The following is a 21521-nucleotide window of genomic DNA, read 5'->3' as shown; positions in this document are numbered from 1 at the left end:
TGTCATCTAGCTTTTGACCCAGGCCAAGATGATATTTGGCAACCATGCTAAACTAGTGCACTTACTTTGCTTAAAGCAAAACATTGTGTCCAGAGCCGTGTTGGCATGGTGACAGTGCTGAAGTACAAGCATAATTTTTTTTTTTTTTTAATCTGCCGTGCTTATACATAATTGCACTATTGTAATGTTGCTTTTTACATAAAGGTAGAAGTACATATCGAAGTTCTCATGCATGACCTTGTTGAGAAGTAAGGCTTCAGGGAAGTGTTGCAGGCATGTTGTCTGTAATAATTATACATTTACAAATATTAAATGTATCATCTTTTGCTTTTGACAACTGTACGACAGTTTAGTTCAAATTCTTTCAGTTTGTTTTCATCTTGGAATAAAATTTTATTTCAAAACCCATATTTTCTCAGTTCTAATTCTCAGATGTTCTCAGTATTATAAATGCACAATCGAAAACAAGTGATCATGATCAGTTAAAAAAAAAAACGAACAAAAAATATTCATTCATTTGGACATCAGTGCACAATGACTCAATTTCCACATCTCAGTTTGCAAAAAAACATGTTGACAGAAATGCACTTAAAAGTCAATTGTGCAGCTGTATTGACAACATGAGGTGTGTTTTGACAATCAACCTCAAATTTAAATTTAAAAAAAAATGGTAGAGGTACCAAATGTCAAGTCAAGATGAGGCACAGAGGAAAAAGTGTTCACGCACACACAAACATGTCTTGTAAAATTCCATTTTAATCATTTGTTAACAATCTTGCATACTTTTTTTTACATCTCACACATTTACATAAGCCTTTTGTTAGATGCTAATTGCTTGCCTCAATGAACTCTGAATAATGATTGGCTGTGAATGTGCATGAAGGTGCATTAAGAGTGCGATGCTCAGACACGCTTTATGCCCAGCGGCAGAGTGCGGATCCCGCAGGCACCCTGAAGTGGAAGATACAGGGATTAGAAGGGCGCAGGGAACAGCCAAGATGCCAACACAGTTACCTCTAGTGCACTCGTCCGCTCCCTTTTACTCAATTACAGCCACACAATTACTGAATAAAGAACATTGAGCTCATAAAAATGCATAGAAAGCAAACAGAAATCCACCTTAACGGCAAGAAGCTGACTGAGATAAGTTTTTTTTTAAATTCACTCATCTAAAAATATCTATACGGTAGTCTTACACTTGTAACGCTCCCTCTCTTTCTCTCACACTCTCTCGTACCGAAGCCCACCTCTCAGTTGCCCTCCCCTAAAGAGTGTCATCATGACACGTAGCTTTGAAATACTCTGACAGGCACAGAATTGCTCATACTGGTGCTAAGCATTGAAGAAGCCAGACTAGTGACTAGGAAATGTGTCATTTTATTGCTTTGCTCATCTCACGTTAACAAATGGAGTGATGGCAGCTGAATATCCTTGCACTGATAAAACTGAGGCACAGAGAGGGAGTGAAATCACCAACCTCACCAGAGGAAAGACGGAAAGGATTACTATAAATGGGACATCTTGATCTTGAGGTGGTTCGCATCAGATTTCAGCGAGGTGACCCGCAGATCAACTGTTTCACATTCAGCATCACTCTCTCAATGCATTTGAAAAACGCTGGATGTGTGTTCGCTTCATCGAGACCACAGGAAGCGTACAGTCCTATTCAACTCTCCGATGATGAGTGTCTCACCTATCCCTCGAGTAGAGGCGGCATCAGGTGCGGATGTTCACAGGAGCATCAATGACAGTGGTACTATCGGTGATGGCTGGAGCATTAGTGGCAGTGGTCCCTGGCTTCTCGCAGTCATGCTGTCCCTCATAATTCTGGTGACAGCTTGTGGGAACATTTTGCTGATCGCCTTGGTGTTTGCACATCGGTCGCTGCGCTGCACCTCCAATTGCTTCCTGGTGTCCCTCTTCCTGTCAGACTTGATGGTGGCTTTGGTCGTGATGCCCCCTGCTATGCTCAACGTGCTGTCTGGGACCTGGGTGCTGTCGCCCGGATTCTGCCCCGTCTGGCTGTGCTTCGACGTGATGTGCTGTAGTGCTTCCATCCTCAACTTGTGTGTCATCAGTCTGGACCGCTACCTCCTCATCATCTCTCCGTTGCGATACAAACAGCACATGACCCCGCCTCGTGCCTTGCTTCTGGTGGGTGGGGCTTGGGGGTTGGCAGCCCTCACTTCCTTTCTGCCGATCAAGATGGACTGGCACAGCCTGGGTCGCAGCCAAGACCTTGCCGAGAACGATTCGGCCAATGCCACAGTCTCCCAGTTGAGTTCCTTCTATCCCTCTTCGTACTTCCAGCTTTCCACGTCAGGGACGCCATCCACGCAGTGCCGCCTGCGGGTGACTCTCCCCTTCGCCCTCGTGGCGACCTTTCTCACCTTCTTCTTGCCCTCTACGGCCATCTGTTTCACCTACTGCCGGATCCTGCTGGCGGCCAGAAGACAGGCACGACAGGTGGAGGCTCTTACTCATCCCGCTTACCCACATCACTCACCCGGCGAACCATCTCACCCTCCTTCTCCCAGACACGCCATCCAGGATGGAAATGACTACAGCCAGCAGGAGCCATCCGTGTTGCGGCAAGCTCCGGTGAGAAGTCCAGAGTCAGAGAAAAGATTGGGATAGAAATTCAATTCTTGAAGTGACAGGAACTAGAGTAGAGTTATTAGATAATTGTATTGCTTCATGTATGTGTGTGCGAATACTTCTTAAAACTTGCTGTGAACTCTCGACAAACTAAGCCACTTTGAGTAGAGGTCTTCAAAGGTCCACTTGGATCCAAAAACCTGAGATCTGACTCAAGAGGGTTCAGGTCCAAAACTACTACGAGTGTGTCGGACATGGGTCGGGTTTGGTATTAGCAGCCTCAGGTAATTTCCTGTGCTATTTCCAAATTGACTCAAAAAGACCCAAATTTTTTAAATTATCCTAAAGGCGAACATGTGTGTTCATGTTAAATAAATTTTTGAGAAACGCACGTAGAAAAGGAAGAAAGGTTGTTACCTTGAAATCCATCTTATAGATATGAGATCAGGAATATCCACTTACTTCATTACGCTGCGTGTTCATGCAGGGAGATGAGGTGAATAACATTGTCAAATCCATGATTTATTAGGCTATCAATTTACTTCTTATCAAGCAATCATGTTTATTTTTCAAATCCGGTCACAATTAAAATCCAAACTGAGAAATAACATGTATCCATCAGGCAGGCAAAACTATAGAGTTATATTCAGGTAAGGTATGGATTTTAGGACATGAGAAGACCTCTAACTTGGAGTGCTTGCATTATCAAACTGTTTTGGTCTATTGGTAATTTACGTACCCACTGCTTATGCAAGTGAAGGCTGCGTGATTACAGACACAATGCAGCATGTTGAGAATGTGCAGAGAATTCCCCGCAGCTTAACAAACACAGAAAGAAAGGTGTAAGAGATGTAGTGGAAAATTCAATTTTAAGGACTCAAACAGAAAAAAGGGAGACAAGATGAGGGTGTCGGGGTGCCTATAAGGCATTTGAAGATGAGGAAGGGCGAAATGTGACGGTAGAACTATTCAAGAGAAAAGCAAAGACCTCGTGAGGCACTATCACTTTCAAAAGCTTTCATCTGAGAGAGGGAAAGGCATAAATAATTACCCCAGGCCAAGGTAACATTAATACCCATCTCTCAGCAGGAGAATCACTGTGAAATCTCGATTAATATATTCTTTTCGGTCTCTTCCTCTCAGCTGTCGGTGAACAGTGAGCGCAGACTGGCACACAGGCAAAGGAAGAGAGCTCTGAAAGCCAGTCTTACCCTGGGAGTGCTCCTGGGTCTCTTCTTCAGTGCCTGGCTTCCCTTTTTTATCATCAACATGGCACAGGTCAGTCCAAAAAACAGTTAAAAAACATCAACCTCACTTGTTAATCCTTACCTTGACCTCAACAAGCATGTAAAAAAAGGGGATGGGTGGCAAACTAATTGCAGTATGACAAACCGACATCCTATTTAATTATTCCTTATCCTGCTCTCGAGCTTTCAACGATCCCGTCCCCCATCTGTGTCCCTCACTTTGCTCAGATTTCGAGCTTCTGGGCAAGCCTGTCTCTAGCCCTCCTTCACACACAATATGGTGTGTGAATAGCACTCCGTCTCTGTCTCCTACTCTCCTCTTCTTCATCCGTGGCATCCCAACATCCTCTTCCAACGAACTAGACATCTTTGACCTTTTCCACCTCTTTGGTATTGAGTCTCAGCTACATTATGTATTGACTTTGTGATCTAAGACCTTTTCTTCTGTACATTCAGGCGGTGTGTGAGTGTGTACCACCCTCCTTCTTCGATGCCATCACCTGGTTGGGGTACTGTAACAGCACCATGAATCCAATTATATACCCAATGTTCATGAGGGATTTCAAAAGGGCTTTGGCACGGCTTCTACCCTGCTGTTCTTCATCTCAAGCCCCTCGAAGGCCATCGCTGCCACTTTCCCTTTCTCTACGCAACTCAGGGGAGCCACAACTGCCCACTGAACCCCCCTCCCTCGTGTCCGACCCACCTCAACTACCGGCGACAGCCACAGATGCCGTTAACCTTCTCGACGCGGAAAACGCCGGGATCGACCTGCCTCTGCTGCTGCCCAACCAGGTCGATACATTAGATGATTGACACTCCAACCAAGACAACAAAAGAAGTGCAATATACTGTGAACGGCAAGATGTGAGACTTATAATTACAGGTTTTTGAAAAAATGTGTTGAAACGTACCATGTTAAAAAAATCAATGGTATAAGTGTTAATGGGATAGTTGTGCCTAAACTGGAAGGCTGCATCGCTCCTCAAGGCAGACCACAGAGATTGTACATTTAGAACGGACTTAACACGCATCCCGCTTCATTCATTACCATAACAACCAAAACAACAGATGGATAAAGCAGACGAGAGCGAAAGAAATCTCACTAATACCTCTCACAATGTCAAGTGGTTGTCTGTGGAGCTGTAATTCACATCTTAATTAAACAACAAACCACTTCTAATGAAGGGGGCAAATGGTGTATACAGAATACTGGCAGTTTATCACAAATTATATTTAGCAGTGCTTAAAAAAATTAGATATTATTTAGAGATGATATCCACAAATAACTTATAGATATTATTAGACAATTCCAGAGTGACAAAAAGCCAAGGTTCCTGTTGGTTCTTTAAGTTACATTCTGGGTGGTGTCTAGATGGTAACCCTTATTCTGCAAAAAGTCTTGTGAGATTCACATGTGACATTTAAACACTGTGTTTATTTGAGTCCCACAGCAACCTTACGCCCAACCCTTTATCTTGGTGGCAGCAAATGCGAATCTCAGGAGTTTCTTGGAACGAGGTTTACCATCTGGACCCGACCCACATTTTATGAGTTGTGAATCAAGGAAATGTCATGATTTCATTGCTCTTGGCTCAGAACCAGCAGGTTTGCCATTGACTAACTGTTCCTGTGCTTCAGTTTGCAACAGATAGGTTGTGTTTGTGCTTAAAAAAAAATGATATTAATTTAGGGATGCTCCGATCCACCTTTTTCACCTCCGATACCGATTCCGATACCTAGGGTTCAGTATTGGCCGATACCGATACCGATTTGTCCTCCCAATTTAAATAAATGTAGAATTTATATATCTCTGTGTGTGGAACTGATAATCATTCTTTCACAATCTACTAGATACAGACTACTTCATTATAAAGAAAAATAAAATAAACAATAAATATAAAAAAAAAATATAGGCCTATGTATATTCATAGTCTGGATCCAGAACACCTGAGAAGAGATGATGCCAATCCCTCAGAGGACCTCAGATGATGATAACCCAGAGACAACATACAGAACTACCACATCATTTTGCTATAAGTTTGATTGCAAAATTGCTGTTAATAGTGTTAATCATCTGTTTGTTTACGTCTTTTATTGATTTTTCTGAACATTTCTGCCGTATGCACATAAACTGACAGTGACCACTGATAAGCTACTACTAAATATTGTAGAAACTTAATTTTCTGTAAAGTTGCTTTGCAATGATTTGTATCGTAAAAAGCGCTATACAAATAAACTTGAAATGAATTGAATCTATGACAAAAGTTTCTCAGGAACTAGGTTAGTGGATAATTCGGCAGCAAAAGAAAAGAGTTAGTGTGAACTTTAATGCAAAGACTTAAATATTCATATGTAGCTCACATTAAGCTACAGTATGGCTTCAGAAGTAACACAGAATAATTCACACAATCGAAAAAAAAAAATGAAAAAAATCTCAGGTTTGGATTGGCCTTCTCTGACCGATACCCGATCCGAGAAAAATGGCAGTATCGGAGCTGATACCCAATATGAATATCGGATCGGTGCATCCCTATATTAATTAGAGATGATATACACAAATAATGTTAAGATATTATTAGACAATTCCAGAATGACAAAAAGCCAATTTTCCAGTTAGTTCTAGCTTATACTGATAACTTACACTCTGGGTGGTGTCTAGATGGTAACTCTTCTTCTGCTAAAAGTCTTGTGAGATTCACATGCAACATTCAAACACTGTGTTTATTTGAGTCCCACAGCAACCCTACGCCTAACCCTTAATCTTGGTAGCAGCAAATGCGAATCTCAGGAGTTTCTTGGAACGAGGTTTATCATCTGGACCCGACCCACATTTTAGGAGTTCATTGCTCTCGGCTCAGAACCAGCAGGTTTGCCATTGACTAACCGCTCCTGCGCTTCAGTGTGCGAGTGGTGGGTTGTGTTTGTGCATTCAGTAGTCCAGTTCGTGTCGTCCCAGTCCCAGGACGTGTGCTCACAGTCTGTCTCACTTTCATCTTCTCTGTCTATTTTGCCTTGATCTTGAGATGGTTCAACATGTTTCTTGACTCCGAGAGTGCATAGCGAATGTGCGTTCCCTTGACAGGGACCAGTGACACCCTCACATTCACCGATGGAGTCCAGTAAATCAGATATATCAGGGATATCCCAGCCATTCTCAGAGTCCTTCCTCTCGCACCGTTCCCTGTCTACAGTCTGTGTCTTGTATTTATCTACATTTGCCTCTGTGGTGTCTGAGGTATCATTGTTTGAAATGTCTATGGATGCTTCCCCTTTGACTCTGTTCTGACCAGCTGATTCTGGAGTGCCTGCTTTTTCCTGAGATAAATGTACCAGCTGTAGTTGGCCACCCATGGCTCCAGCTTCTTCCCTGGTAGGAACCCCTACTGCTACTAGGATGGTGTCCATTTGACGCATATAGTCCAGGTGTCCTTTTACCTAAGAGGTGGACAGAACATAGCCAGTATTCATAAAGCAAGTGGAAAATACTATACATTACTTAGCATTCTAATTTTAGTGGTGCTTGTAAACTTTTCAGAAAAATCAAGCTTTGGTGCATAACTCGGGCATGTATTATACCTCAAACCACGAAACGTAGGCTAGTACCTTTTTAAGTGATCAAATTTACATCTTTTTGTGATAAAAGCAGTGAAAAACTCTAATAAAAAGAGAGGCCTGAACTAACATATATCGACTCAGGGGTGGATTTTGGCTAGCAAGTAACCACCAAGCAACAGACTAAAACAACAATGTTTTGCACAGGCAAGAACCAGTGTAAAATGTACATAAGGGTAGATGCCATATTTAATTTTTCACAAATAAAAATATAAAATAGACAAACAGTCTTTTCAAGGGTTTGCAATGTTTTTAACTTTGCGAACTGACACTGGAAAATAAGTCAAATTAAAAATACATATGAAAAACACTTACAATTTTAATCTTAGGTAGCTAAAAATCTAGCTTTATGAACTTGATGCTATTTTTTCCAGACTTAATTTGGAAATCTGCCTTTGATTAATATTCACTGTCTGATGATCATTATGGTATCGCTGCAATATCTGTGTACTGAATTGTGATTGGTCAATTTGAACTGATTTCCACTATAGCTGCTTTGACATTGCAGCACCACATTATGTGACATCTGCTAAGTTTTTATGTCAACAGCAAGATCACAGTTGCTCTGATAAGCCTAATTCGTGCCGTCTTACAAGCACTGGTATTTATTTCAGGAAATGCAAACTGAGTTGCTCATTAACATTTCTTCACATGCCAAACAAAGGTGCAATTCTTCACATGCCTCACATTGCAGTCGCATAACCAGGGATCTTGAACTGATCACCTTGGAAATGAGGTGTGATTTTCTCATTAACATTTCTTAAAAATCATTTTACTGCTTTCACAAAAAAAACAAGACATAACAAAAGATACACAAGCATTTCTTTTTTTGTCCTGGATTAAGGCTGGTGTGATATGTCACATGGATGGCGGGCATGATGACATCTGTGCATTGCATGAAAGACACTTTTTTTTTTTTTAGGTAATTTTGCCTTTTTTATGAGATAGCGCGTGATTTAAGGACTCCACTTGAATATCAACGAGCAACTTCCCGCGACAGTAATTACAGTAATTGTAGTCTTTTGTGGGTGACGATTTAACAATGCCCTTTCTATTCATGGCAGGGGTGTTCCAAAAAAGTAACTTCAGATGACTTCAAATCTTAGCAAGCTGAAAGGAAATTAAACTTTGACTTTGCGATATTATAATGTCATGCCATTGTGTTGAGTAGTTACTATTCCAGCCAGGAAATTGAATCTGAATCTATATGCATCTCACAGACACCAAGAACATTTTAACAAAGAACACCTACTAAGAACAACAGGGACTTGATGCTCATTGCACACATGCACTTGCTTACCACTGATGACAGATCCACATTGATTATTTTGCGATCTTGCGAATTGATTGGCTGGAGCCCAGCAACAGACAGCTGGACTGATGAACTTCTATACAGGAATCCAAGAAGCCAATCCCCTCTAAACCAATAAAAACACATCAAACATGCTAATGTAATAACCAGGACTGTCAATTAAATCAACAACAGTTGTTAAAAAAAAAAAAAAAAAAAAAAATCATAATCTCCAGATTTGTTTGCAGTTAACATGTTGAGACATTCTGTTACTTTTTAATAAATAACTAAATTAATAAAGTGTCATTTCTAATTCTTCATCTGGTGGCCTAAAATCTAATTCGGTGAATGTGTAATTTAAATTTCATTTAAAAAAAAATTGCCCATCATAATCCATTTCAATAAAATGAAATGATCTGTTAATGTGTTACTTCAGCTCTTTTCATTTAGAGGCTCTAAATTATTTCATTTCCATCCAAAGCTCACATAACATTGTTTTTCTCCCATTGATGAAGACATGTGGTCATTTCATTTCCATCTTAACCGATGTCTTTAGATTTACAAGCAGAAAAGCTTAGTGGAGGTTTGTTTCCAAGAACTGTTTGAAAGAAATTGCACAAACATCCAGCTACAGTAACTGTGAACATACACCTCTATTTAAATTTCAGGGTCAGTAAAATAAAATAATAATTAATAATTATTTTATTCATCAAGGATGCATTCAATTGACAAAAGGTAATATTTAAGACATTTATAATGTTAGGAGAGATTTCAATAAACGCTGTTCTAATTTCATCAAAGAATCCAATTAAATGAAGTGATTTTGAAGCAGTTTAAAACACGGTATAAAATTGGGTCAGAAAAGGAATTTGTTGCTCAGGAAGACAAACAAAATACTATATGAGTTATTATCTCTGTTCATTTGAAATTATATTTTTGAAATCCTTTTTCAGAATGCAGTTTAAAACAGATTTATGAGATTGTCCATAAATAACTATGATGAAAACATCAACATTATTTACACACACACATAAAAATATGTATGTATATCAGCTTCTACAAAAAATATTAAGCAACAAAAATGGTCCATCACTGATAATAATAAGAAATATTTCTACAGCAGCAAATCAGTATATTAGAATGATTTCTGAAGATCATGTGACACTGAAGACTGGAGTAATGATGCTGAAAATGCAGCTTTACATCACAGGAATAAATTGCATTTTATTATTAAATATATTCACATAGAAAAAAAAAAAAAAAAAGGAATCTCTAACAACATTACTTTTTTTACTGAGCATAAAAGACTTCTTTCAAATACATTATAAGAAATCTTACCACACCCAAACTTTTAAACAGTAGTGTATAAGAGAAAAAAGAAAGTGAGTTAAATTAACTGTTAAAATGGGCAATTATAATGGCAAATTTCTGAACATACCCCTTACCCTAAGAAAGTGTCTTACCTGCAATATCCATTAACAATCTTCCCAGCCACAACCTTGGACAGTCGCTGCCATGCTTTCTCGGATCCGTCCACAGGGGCCCCCAGCAGCACCACATCCTCCACCACACCTTCACTTCCTGCCCGATAATAAGAGACGAAAGTCTTTCAAACGGCTCCGTGCCATCAGATTCTCATTTACAGCCTCACACCTCTCAGATTCTCATCCAAAGAGAACACGACTCAATCTGGCTCGCAGGAAATTTGGCCATGTCCAGCTCTCTCATGTGGACACTTCTTGAGACACGAGGTCTTAAAGACAAAAGGATGTTCCCTCGTGATCGCCGACTTATTAAAATGAATAAAAAGCGTACCTTGATCATTAGCGAGCTCTTCTAGGCAAAAGTAGATGACACGAGCTCCGAGGCTAAATCCAATTAGACTGACAGGCCGCTTTCCCTGCACAAAGATAGAAGATAATTATACACATATTTAAAAGAAATATTCTGGGTTAAGATTATATAGGCAATTAACTCTACTGTATCATATTTAATACATAATAAGGTCTTTAAATGATCAACATGATGAACACTTTGTTGGAAAACAATCTACTACATGCCTTCTGGCATCTGATTAATAGTTTATTTTTATTTATTTATTTAGCAAATAAAAGGCCTATAACCGTAACTGTAAAAATGTGTTTTTGCTGTGAAATCTTTACTGTTTTTTAAAAAGTAAATATAAGATCAACTTTAGTAATACTGTAGTAACATTTTAAGATAAACTGAAGCAACTTAGGTTTACTTCATCATCCATGCATCATTTTTCAGAATATTCTTGTTAAAATGCATCAAATATGATGCAACAGGATTTTGAGGAACACTAATTTGTTCATCTCTCAAACATGATTGTATTGCATTGCATTAAATGTTTGGAAACTACAAAGCTTGAACATCAAAACTAAGCATTTAAATATCATCTTCAGACATTTGGGAGATATGAAGTAACAACTAATATTCAAATGCATTTGATGTAATGAGTCTGGCATGCTGTTATAAAGATCTAATTTATTTACATTACAAGCTATCAGAATTTCATCTGACTTTCTGGCCGTATAAATATCAGCAACTGAGTCTGTGCCTCTGAATAAAACTGAGGTCTTTTTTTCTCCTTGAGTATGAGCCACAGATTCTGTCATTAGAGCTTTTATGTGACCCGTAACATTCCTCAGATTAGTCATTTCAAGCCACATTGAACTGAAATGGTCTAAGAAGACTAAGGAGAATCTTGAAGAAGTCGATGTCTTGCAGGACTCTGCTCGACTCTGACCTGCTGTTGGCTCCGGAGCACCTGGGCGAGGTGTTTTCCCACCTCGGCTGAGCGACTCAGGCACACTCCCCAGGGGTTGTCGATCACACTGGCCACAGCCAGCAGAGAGGCAGGCCATGTCAGAGCCGTCACTATGCCTGAACACAGATAAGAGAACCAGCAGTGTGGTTATTCTGGAAACCTTAATGCAATGTGTGACAATTAAAACATTCTTTCATGATGCTAAAATTAAATGAAGCCATTTTTAGGCATGGTATAAAATAGAGGCAAAGTCATTTGATGCTCAGGAGGAAAACAAAATACTATACGAGTTGCCTTATTTTCTATTCATTTTAAACTATGTATTTGAAATCCTGTTTTCAAAATGCAGTGATTTGTGGGATTTTCCATAAATAGCTATGACGAAAAACATCTTTAAATAACAATTTTTAACTTAATATGTTTTAAAATGTAATTTATTTCTGTGATGAAAAGCTGAATTTTCAGCATCATTACTCCAGTCTTCAGTGTCACATGATCCTTCAGAAATCATTCTAATATGCTGGCTTAATTCAACTTTTTATGATTCTTTGATGAATCGAATTTTTTTTGCATTTATTTGAATGTATTTAAAATTTAAATCTTTTTAAAATATTCTGTGTTCTAAACATTCAACTTAAAAAAAATTTTTTTTTTGCTTTTTTTTGTTTTTTTTTTTTTTTTTTTTGATTATGTTATGATGGAAAGTGAGATTTGTGAAAGACCAAATTGCGCTTCTAAAGTTGTGTGGGAGAGAATGCCACCGCTGATTTAAGCTTCACCGGCCACTCAGCAAAACATTAAAAATTCCTGCACTGGATCTTCATTTATTATAACACACATCAATAAATGAAACAGAAACTCCAGCTTAACAATTAGAAACACTTCTCCTGTATTAAACACATCACTGCTGGGTCAACTGTCAAAAATGGCCCAATTCAGACTAGATTTAAGATAAAGTGAATCAATATGACTGCACAGTTCAACACAAACATAAATACGGTAAGAATAAAGCACAGGAGATTTTCTGTTTTCTACCTTCTTAATCGTGTACCTGCATTAGTAAAGCAGACATACCTGAGAGCACTGTGTATTTGAGGGCCTCCTGAGCCACGACACTAACAAGCCCATCCCATAATGAATCCAGAATAGAGCCCAGGTCCAATAAATAACGCGACTCCCATTTCAGACAGTACTGCTCGCCACACGCTCCTAGACTGGACCAGGGAGCCTGAAACGAACCTGTGATAGGCAAGAGAATCTGAACCTTAGTGTGAACAGTGTTTCATGGGTATTTTAGGATTACATTAAAGAAATCGGGAAAGAATGAAGATCTGCTAAAAATGTCTTCACTCTCAGGCCATCCAAGATGTAGATGAGTCTGATTGGTCATCAGAACAGATTTGGAAAATTAGCATTGCATCACTCGCTCACAAATGGTTCCTTTGTAGTGAATGGGTGCCGTCAGAATGAGAGTCCAAACAGCTGATAAAAACATCACAATAATCCACACCACTGCAGTTCATCAGTTAATGTCTTGTGAAGAGAAAAACTGCATGTTTGTGAGAAACGAATTTATCTTTAAGACGTTTTAACTTCAAATGCGAGTCCTCTCCAGCGAAAAAGCCATCTAATCTTTATCAGGAGAGAAATATGCACAGATAAAGCACTGTTTATATGCATAATAATTCTTAACAAATATATCTCTGGATTTTGCTGTGAGAGAACAACAGGGGATCAACTTTAATGATGGATTTGTTTCTTGCAAACACGCTTCATTTCACTTAAGAGATAACTGATGGACCGGAGTGGTGTGGATTATTGTGATGTTTTTATCAGCTGTTTGGACTCTCATTCTGACGGTACCCATTCACTGCAGAGGATCCACTGGTGAGCAAATAATGTGATGCTAAGTTTCTCTAAATCTGCTCTGATGAAGAAACAAACTCATCTAAATCTTGGAAATCTGCTCTGATGAAGAAACAAACTCATCTAAATCTTGGAAGCCATTTTCAGGCGAACCATTCCTTTAGTAAATAATATATATTTTAAAAATACAATTTGTAGTACTAACACAAGAGCGATTTAAACAAAATAGTAAAAAATGCTATTTTGATGGAGATTGGAGGGTTATGTGGCACTCACTGTATTTGCCGCTGCACAGCCAGCCTGTCACAGCTATAGTGAGATGAAGATGCTTTCCAGAACTCATCGGAAGAAACTCAAACTCCTCTATAGCGCCGACACGCTTGTTCATTTTATAGCCTGAATAAAAAAAAGTAAATACACTTTTTGGTATTTTCATAAATATCAAATAAATGAACATAAATATAGGTAGGAAACACAGAAAACTTGATCTGCAAACACTAACTTAATTTGAAGAAAAACCAAACAAGTCCAATAACCTTGAGTTCAGTTCACTTTGAATGGAAGCTGGGAATGTGCTATGAAAGCAGGATCATATAAAACTCCATTTGAGCCAGAAAACAGACTGTAACTTTATCATCACTGTCAGTCTGCTAATTCATCTGCTCGTCGATCAGTCCTGTAACAAAGCTAGTGATTTAAGCCTTTTGGTTGCAAGAATTGTGTAAGAAATTCTATAAATCTCTTGCCCTCCAGAAGGAACAGAACCTTAGACACCAACACTGCTTTAAAGTCACGTTAATGTAATAAATGTGACCCTGGACCACAAAACCAGTCATAAGTGTCAAAATAGAGATTTATACATCATCTGAAAGCTGAATAAATAATCTTTCCATTGATGTATGGTTTATTAGGATCGGACAATATTTGGCAGAGATACAACTATTTGAAAATCTGGAATCTGATGGTGCAAAAAAATCTAAATATTGAGAAAATCTCCTTTAAAGTTGTCCAAATGAATTCTCAGCAATGCATATTACTAATCAAAAATTAAGTTTTGATATATTTATGGTAGGAAATTTACAAAATATCTTCATGGAACATGATCTTTACTTAATATCCTAATGATTTTTGGCATAAAAGAAAAATCAATAATTTTGACCCCATACAATGTATTTTTGGCTATTGTTACAAATATACCCCAGCGACTCAAGACTGGTTTTGTGCTCCAGGGTCACAAATAGTCTTTTAAAGAGGCTTTCTAATGATTTCACCATGAACACTACTGATAAATACAAATGATTAAATACACCAAAGTTCAATAAATAGTTCATTTGATAATAACAACTATTATTATCAATTATTTTTTGATTAATTTCAATATAATATTTATTGTTGTTACTATGTTTTTTTAGCCGCATAAACAAGCTTAAGCTAGGTCAGCTAGCTCACCTGTTAGCCCGGCCCCTGCGGCTCCAAACAAGGAGGCTATGATGGCGATGCCCGTGGCTGACCCCAGCACAGCGGCTCCACCCGCTCCCAGCACCGCTCCTGCCCCGGCAGCCACCAGAGGAGCCGCCAGCCCTCCTGTAACACCTGACAAACACACATACATCACCAATGAAACCAAATCTCATGAAACCAGTCCTCAACATGTGCTAGTCATATTTCAGAGAAAGAACAAAGTGTAATCATCTAAAATAATAATGTAAATATTAAAATATAATAATAATAATAATAATTAGTGCTGTCAAACGATTAATCGTAATTAATTGCATCCAAAATAAAATGTTTGTTTACATGATATATATTTGTGTGTACGGTGTATATTTATCATGTATATATAAATACACACATATTCAGCATATATTTTGAAAATATTTACATTTATATTATAAATAAACATAATATGTAAACAACATTTTCATTTAAAATATATACGTGTATGTGTGTGTATTTATATATACATAATAAGTATACACAGTACACACATATATATTATATAAACAAACAAATAATACATATTACAAATAATATATATTATATAAACAAATAATAATTTCAATTAAATAATTGTTTGGCTCAAATATTTTTTTTACATTTTGATTTTTTTTAATTAGAATTAAGCATATTTTCCCTCAAATTATCATTACCATAACACCATTTTTTTTGTATTAATTCAGTAACTAAACCAAATAAATATACTGTATATATATATATATATATATATATATTATATATATATATATATATATATATATATATATATATACACATATACATATGTGTGTATATATATTAGTTATGCTCATAAGTTTACATACCCCTTGCAGAATATGCAAATATGTTAATAAGAGAGCTCATGAAAATTGCATATTATTTTTTATTTGGTACTGTCTATATATATATATATATATGTATGTGTGTGTATTTATATATACATATTATATATTATTAGTGAAAGTATTTATATTATTTTATTTTTTTTTTTTTGTGCTGTCTTATAAAAATATATGATTTTTGTGTAAGGGGTATGTAAACTTATGAGCACACACGACAAATTAAAAATCTGGATGGATTACACTAAGTTTTTAATATAAGTCAAATAAACATCTAGATGTATTATAGTAAAAAATTTTTTTAAAGTATAAACTAAATAAAAATATATTTCATTTAAATAAACACAAGAACAACAATAATAATAGCCACTAATAAAATATTCTCGTACGGTATGCATTATGGTAGGTAAACTGCTTAAAAAACATTACGGTAATTAAATTGTTTTAATAAAAATAAAATTAATATTTTAAATAAATTAATACAGATGCATTACAGTAACGGCAATGTAGTTTTTAATGTCTTCAAACTAAAATAAATTAATAAATAACTAAAAATCCTAAAAAAATAAACAAATAACCAGGTTTTACGCATGTTTTCATTCACCTTGGCCCGTGTAATTTAAAACAAATGTCCCGTGGTATTCAGACTCACCAATTACCGTCCCTCCACCCACAGTGGCAAGTCCGATGAGCAGGTACCGGCGCAATTTACGCCCTCTCTCTTTCTTCTGTCTTCTTGATGACTCTTCTCTGTTGACAGAATATCAATTGGATTCATAATATGCTCACTGGAGCTGATGAAAGCTCAGAGGTCTTGTTCATTGTCAACTGAATTCTATTAGAAACTAAAACTAAAATGAAAGCGCTGAACTGAAAGGAAAAACCTTGACCTAGATTGCATGTTCACAAAATACTCACAGCTGTGCGTGGTCCACATCATCACACGCAGCAGAGAACACATTAAAAGACAGAAATCAGCAAATACATTCAAGTTTGTTCCTCATGTCAAAATTATCACAGCACTGATTTCACAATGATATCGATCGTGCCCCTGTATTGACTTTTCTTTGTGAATCTGCAGATGGCTCTATGTGGGCTTTGTGGAAATAATCTCTTGCAAATGATCCATCCTACAGCGAAAGCAGTGTGTGTTTCTCAGAGACATGTTGATAACCCCCAAAAACCACATAAGTTTCACTCACTCGCTCTCCTCTACTGCCTCTCTCAATTTCTCTCCGAGAGTCTCTTCAAAATCCTCCAGCTGCTGTTGAGTCACACGCAGGAGACAGCTGACATGTCGGATCAGAACTCGAGCCCTGGCATCATAATGTCCTACATGAGAAGAATCAAAAAACGGTCATTACACGGAAAACAAGGCTGGAGGAACAAGCATGTTTCAAAGCAGCTTCACAGTATTAAACAGGAAAGTAAAAGGATCAATGATGCAAATTCCAAATATGAGGCAAATCCCAAAAATTCTTTTGATGAAATAAATAAATCTAAATAACAAATAAATCATCCAGATGCATTACAGTAAGTAGCTTATATATATATATATATATATATATATATATATATTATATATATACACACACACACACACACACACACACATTTTAACATTTATATACTGTATGCATGCATATATAATAAAAATAAAAAAAAATATACGAATTAATGAATGATTAATTAAATGAGATGCATTTTGGTAATGAAAAATTTGGCCTAAAAGCTTAATTTTTTGTTTTTTTATAAATAGGTTTTGAAAATATATAATAAATAAATACATCTCATAAAAATATGCTTTATTTTCTTTGTGCAAGTTTTTGACATTCTACCTTGGTGTGACCAGTGTAGATAAAAACACAGTTAGCTAATGTTTTTTTAGATATTGATTTTTTATTATTTGCAAAAATTTTTAATAGTAGAATTTATAATTTTTTGATTTATTAATTTTTTAATGTATACATTTTTATAATGTTTTGTTTTGTTTTCACTGCAGTAACAAGCACTGGGATGGGAATTTTCTTAACTGTTTAGAAATTAAAAGGACAATGCAAAATATGTTCATTTTCTTCATGCAAAATATAATATAAAACTGACATTTCTTTTGAGAGATTACATTTTATTATCTAATATTTTAAATTGTTTATTTTTATGCATGCTATTGCATAAAAGGCCAGCTAATTAAATGTGAAACATCAGCTCACCATCTTTGACAGAGAAAGACACGAGATCCTGAAAAACAAAAGACAACGTCACAAACACAGAGTTGTGCGAGCATCCATATGTTAATGCTGGGTTCATGTCACACGTGTACCTGAGTGATGGGTAAAGCTCCGGCTCTGAGCAGCGGCTCCGCATGCAAGATGGACAGGAAGGTGTCAGTGCCTTCGAACCCGAGCCCCGCCAGGAACGCTTGCATAACCGGCATGACCGACTCATCGAGATCCAGCCACTGAACAAGACCCTTCAGATATGTCTCACGAAAACGTCTGCATTGAGAAAATTTCAAAGAGAAGTTTCACAACCCCAAACCATTCAAAAAAAAATTTAAGTGTTATTATTCAGAAAAGATACACTGAATCAAAAGTGACAGTTAAGGCATTTTTAATGTTACAAATTTTTTTTTTTCTTTTCTAAAAAAATAAATAAATTTAAAAATGAAAAAAAAAAAAAAAATCAGCAAATCAGCATATTAGTATGATTTCTAAAGGATTATATGAGACTGAAGACTAGAGAAACAGAGAAATGATGCTGAAAATACACTGAAATAAAATACACTTTAAAATGTATTCACACTTATTTTAAATAATAGTAATAATATTTCACAATTTTACTGTTATTACTGTATTTTTTTAATGATGCAGCCTCGGTGTGCATGAGAGACTTTTTTCCCTCACCAACCCAAACCTTCTAATGCAGCTGTATATTAGTAAACAGCACAATAAAGTGTTTTTATTGTTATTGTATATATATTTTTTTACTTTTGCTCAGGTCCTTGAAACAGCTGTCCCAAAGACACGCCACATAACCCAGCGTACGCAAAGCGCCCCGGTTCACTCAGCTGCCGACCAAACACTTTCTCTGCTGGCGACTGATCATGCTTCTGTCCTCCTGGGTCTGGAACAATAAAATGACAAAATGCTAAATCATACAAAAGTGTTCAATAACAGATACACACATAAACTCTAGTCCTCCACATTTTCATTACACGCTTATTACATGGGTCCAGGTATTAAAGTCGATTTTTAAACAATTTTATGACCTTAATTTTCTTGCTTGAAGAAGAAAATTCTTTTGTGTGATTGTGTAAGTTTAATATGAAGAGTTCAGATGCAAAAGCCTCCAAGTGCCAACTGAAATTTTCATCTAAAATGAGCATTTTTATTTGTTTAGGTTCAGTAATTTTACTCGAATGGCAATGTATAGGTCCTTTTCTATGCAACTAAAGTGAAATAACTAAGCCTGTTTAAAAAAAAATGCTCATTTTAGAATTGGAATGTCTAGAAATTTGAATTAAAAAAAAAAAAAAAAAGATAGGTTTTTGCATCTGAGCTCTTCATATGAATATTGAAAAGGGTGTAGCTTCCAGATCCAACATAGTTTGCATGATTTCTGATATTGGAGACCACATAAAACTCTGTTATTAGCACATTCTGCTTTGCATAAGGCATTTCCACAAACATATGACACTATCGCATGATGCTTTAATATTTCAGTATATGTAGAACTCATTGGTCTCGAGGTCATATGCACTGAAAATGCACAGCAAAGGATGGAATGTGTTATTATGTGACACAGTTTCCCTTGTTTAACCAAAACATGATTAAGGCCTCGATCTTGTCCTGCATCTGTGATTAAACCCCAGCTGTTGGACACGCAACGTTATATCTGTTCAAAACCGATCATCAGAAAACAACATTATTATAAATCTCATCATGCAAACGAAATACAATAAAATAGAACTAACAATAAATAATAAATTATCTCTAAAAAAAATAAATTAATTAATTAAAAAAACCCGAAGACTCTTATTTTGTTGTTATCTGCTGGGCAAAACTAAAACCCTTTCAAAAGTTCTTTAAAAAAATCGCACTCTTGGTGAACTCTTTAAATACCTGGAGTTAATTTCGGGTCCCCGTTGTTGTTATTTGTTGATTCCATTGGTTTATCCTCACAGCAAGTTAAAGCAGATTTGTTCTCTCCATGCAGAGAAGTTATACTTTGTTGTCGTGACAGATGAAAGTTCAGCATCGAGTTGTTCTTGTATGCAGCAGCGCCCTCTATCCACGAATAATGGAGGACTGGCTTATGAATATTAACTACGCCACGTCACGCTCGCCCAGCTGGCTCTTCCGATTGGCTGAACTGCAGACGCTGGTAAAGTTGGCGTCGTCAGCTGGCAAATAAGCAAGCTTGGTTTGGCTTATGAATATTAATCACGCAACATGACTGGACAGTATCAGAATGTTACTTTGCAACTCCACGACTTGATTAAAAGCCAAAATTGCAATTTTGCCTCACAATAACGAGGATATCGACTTATTTGAAACGTTCTGAGGAAAGCTTATTATAATTTATGCTATTAAGTGTTGACGTTTTGCCCGAAAAATGACATAAACGTTGCTTTTGTGGTTTTGCTGACTTTAGCCGCTGGCTATAAATATTGTGAAATATTGTGTAATATTGATTAGGTGCGTGACTTGAGGTTTCAAGAAGGTGTAGCAAGTAAATAAATATAAGTAGCAAATAAAAACAACATCACCTAATTAATAATCATAAGCTGAGTCTTCTTAGTAGGATCAATAATTTGAATATATATATAAACTATTTTTAAAAGAGTTTTAAAATAATTTTCAAACATTATATTAGGTTTATTTGATGTTGTGAGGATGATTTATGTTATTAATTGTTCATGTTATGCCTCATTAAATACGTTTTTCGTTAGTGTTGAACAAAAAAAATGAGACCGAATATAAATATATAAACGTGCCCTCTGGAAATATTGTGGTCAGCAGAGGGCATTAGAGACCTATATAAAACTTCTACTATATAAAACCAACCAACAACCTCACAGATAAATTTTATTGTATATATTTATAAGTTTATATATATATATATATATATATATATATATATATATATATATATATATATATATATATGCATATATATAAGTAATCAGTAAATAAATAAATACATAAAATCAGTGGGCCTAAAAGTAAATAATAAATGTGAAACAATAAAGCTAAGTAAATTAATGAATAAATATACTTAATATAATAGTTGGCAAACTGCCCATCTTTTTAAAATTATACATGATTGATTAAAGCAATTTGTCTGAGTTACATAATTTGGATTGCCTTATAACTCTCTTTTTGACACCTCCTGGTTCTTATCGTGTGTGTTATTATTTTGATCGCTCCTGTTCTTATATAAGGTCTGTGAGCTGCTGTATCTTGTTGCTTTTTCCAGTAAAAGCCCATACTTGGGATGATCCAGGAGAACGATTTGTGTAATGCGTGATTACATAATTTTCTAAAACCAAAAAAAGCGTATCTACTGTTTGAGCAACAAGCTCCTCAAAGCAATAATTATATATGAATTTGTTTTTCTTTACAGCTTTACAAGTCTGTACATAGATTCATGGACATGTCTATTCATATTCTTTTCACAATTATCTAACTGGAAAATATGAAAATGATATTCACAACAAGAGTATGTGTGTGCATTTGCATATATCTCCTGTCTTTGTGTGTCATGTCTGTATTTTC

At 36.3% G+C, this 21521-nt stretch overlaps 2 protein-coding genes across 3 annotated transcripts; one reads left to right on the top strand and one right to left on the bottom strand.

The window, feature by feature from the left end:
- Positions 1-738: 738 nt before the first annotated feature.
- On the bottom strand, positions 739-20044 carry tmco4 (transmembrane and coiled-coil domains 4). 2 transcript variants are annotated; one of them, XR_006158278.1, is made up of 15 exons: positions 19866-20044; positions 18732-18867; positions 18065-18239; positions 17955-17982; positions 16947-17076; positions 16397-16494; positions 14858-15001; positions 13685-13804; positions 12617-12781; positions 11522-11658; positions 10567-10651; positions 10215-10332; positions 8761-8878; positions 6490-7283; positions 739-3416 (listed from the first exon to the last, which is right to left on the bottom strand). XR_006158278.1 is itself a non-coding variant. In XM_042751312.1 (14 exons), the coding sequence occupies exons 1-14, from the start codon at positions 19999-20001 to the stop codon at positions 6681-6683; spliced, it is 2193 nt and encodes a 730-aa protein (XP_042607246.1). In that variant the 5' UTR covers positions 20002-20044; the 3' UTR covers positions 5968-6680. The 2 variants fall into 2 exon arrangements, 1 of the variants encoding a protein (XP_042607246.1); XM_042751312.1 differs by lacking the exon at positions 739-3416 and having other exon boundaries at positions 5968-7283.
- On the top strand, positions 1678-5655 carry LOC109089035 (5-hydroxytryptamine receptor 6-like). The gene is made up of 3 exons (XM_019103163.2): positions 1678-2601; positions 3742-3876; positions 4302-5655. Exons 1-3 carry the CDS (start codon positions 1678-1680, stop codon positions 4659-4661), a joined length of 1419 nt encoding a protein of 472 aa, XP_018958708.1. The 3' UTR covers positions 4662-5655.
- Positions 20045-21521: the final 1477 nt, after the last annotated feature.

This window comes from Cyprinus carpio, chromosome B23 (assembly GCF_018340385.1).
Source record: "Cyprinus carpio isolate SPL01 chromosome B23, ASM1834038v1, whole genome shotgun sequence".
NCBI classification, from domain to species: Eukaryota; Metazoa; Chordata; class Actinopteri; order Cypriniformes; family Cyprinidae; genus Cyprinus; species Cyprinus carpio.
The sequence above is the reverse complement of the archived record's forward strand: the minus strand, read 5'-3'. Positions and strand labels throughout refer to the sequence as shown.

What these genes read in the sequence shown, in the direction of transcription:
- tmco4 (XM_042751312.1), bottom strand. Translation starts at nt 20,001, where the DNA reads ATGCTGAACTTTCATCTGTCACGACAACAAAGTATAACTTCTCTGCAT. An exon ending in CAAATACACAGTGCTCTCAG is followed by an intron (nt 11,659 to 12,616) that starts GTATGTCTGCTT and finishes ATCTGTGTTCAG; the next exon opens with GCATAGTGACGGCTCTGACA. An exon ending in TGCTCCGGAGCCAACAGCAG is followed by an intron (nt 10,652 to 11,521) that starts GTCAGAGTCGAG and finishes ATCTTTGTGCAG; the next exon opens with GGAAAGCGGCCTGTCAGTCT.
- LOC109089035 (XM_019103163.2), top strand. Translation starts at nt 1,678, where the DNA reads ATGATGAGTGTCTCACCTATCCCTCGAGTAGAGGCGGCATCAGGTGCG. An exon ending in CCGTGTTGCGGCAAGCTCCG is followed by an intron (nt 2,602 to 3,741) that starts GTGAGAAGTCCA and finishes TCTTCCTCTCAG; the next exon opens with CTGTCGGTGAACAGTGAGCG. An exon ending in TTATCATCAACATGGCACAG is followed by an intron (nt 3,877 to 4,301) that starts GTCAGTCCAAAA and finishes CTGTACATTCAG; the next exon opens with GCGGTGTGTGAGTGTGTACC.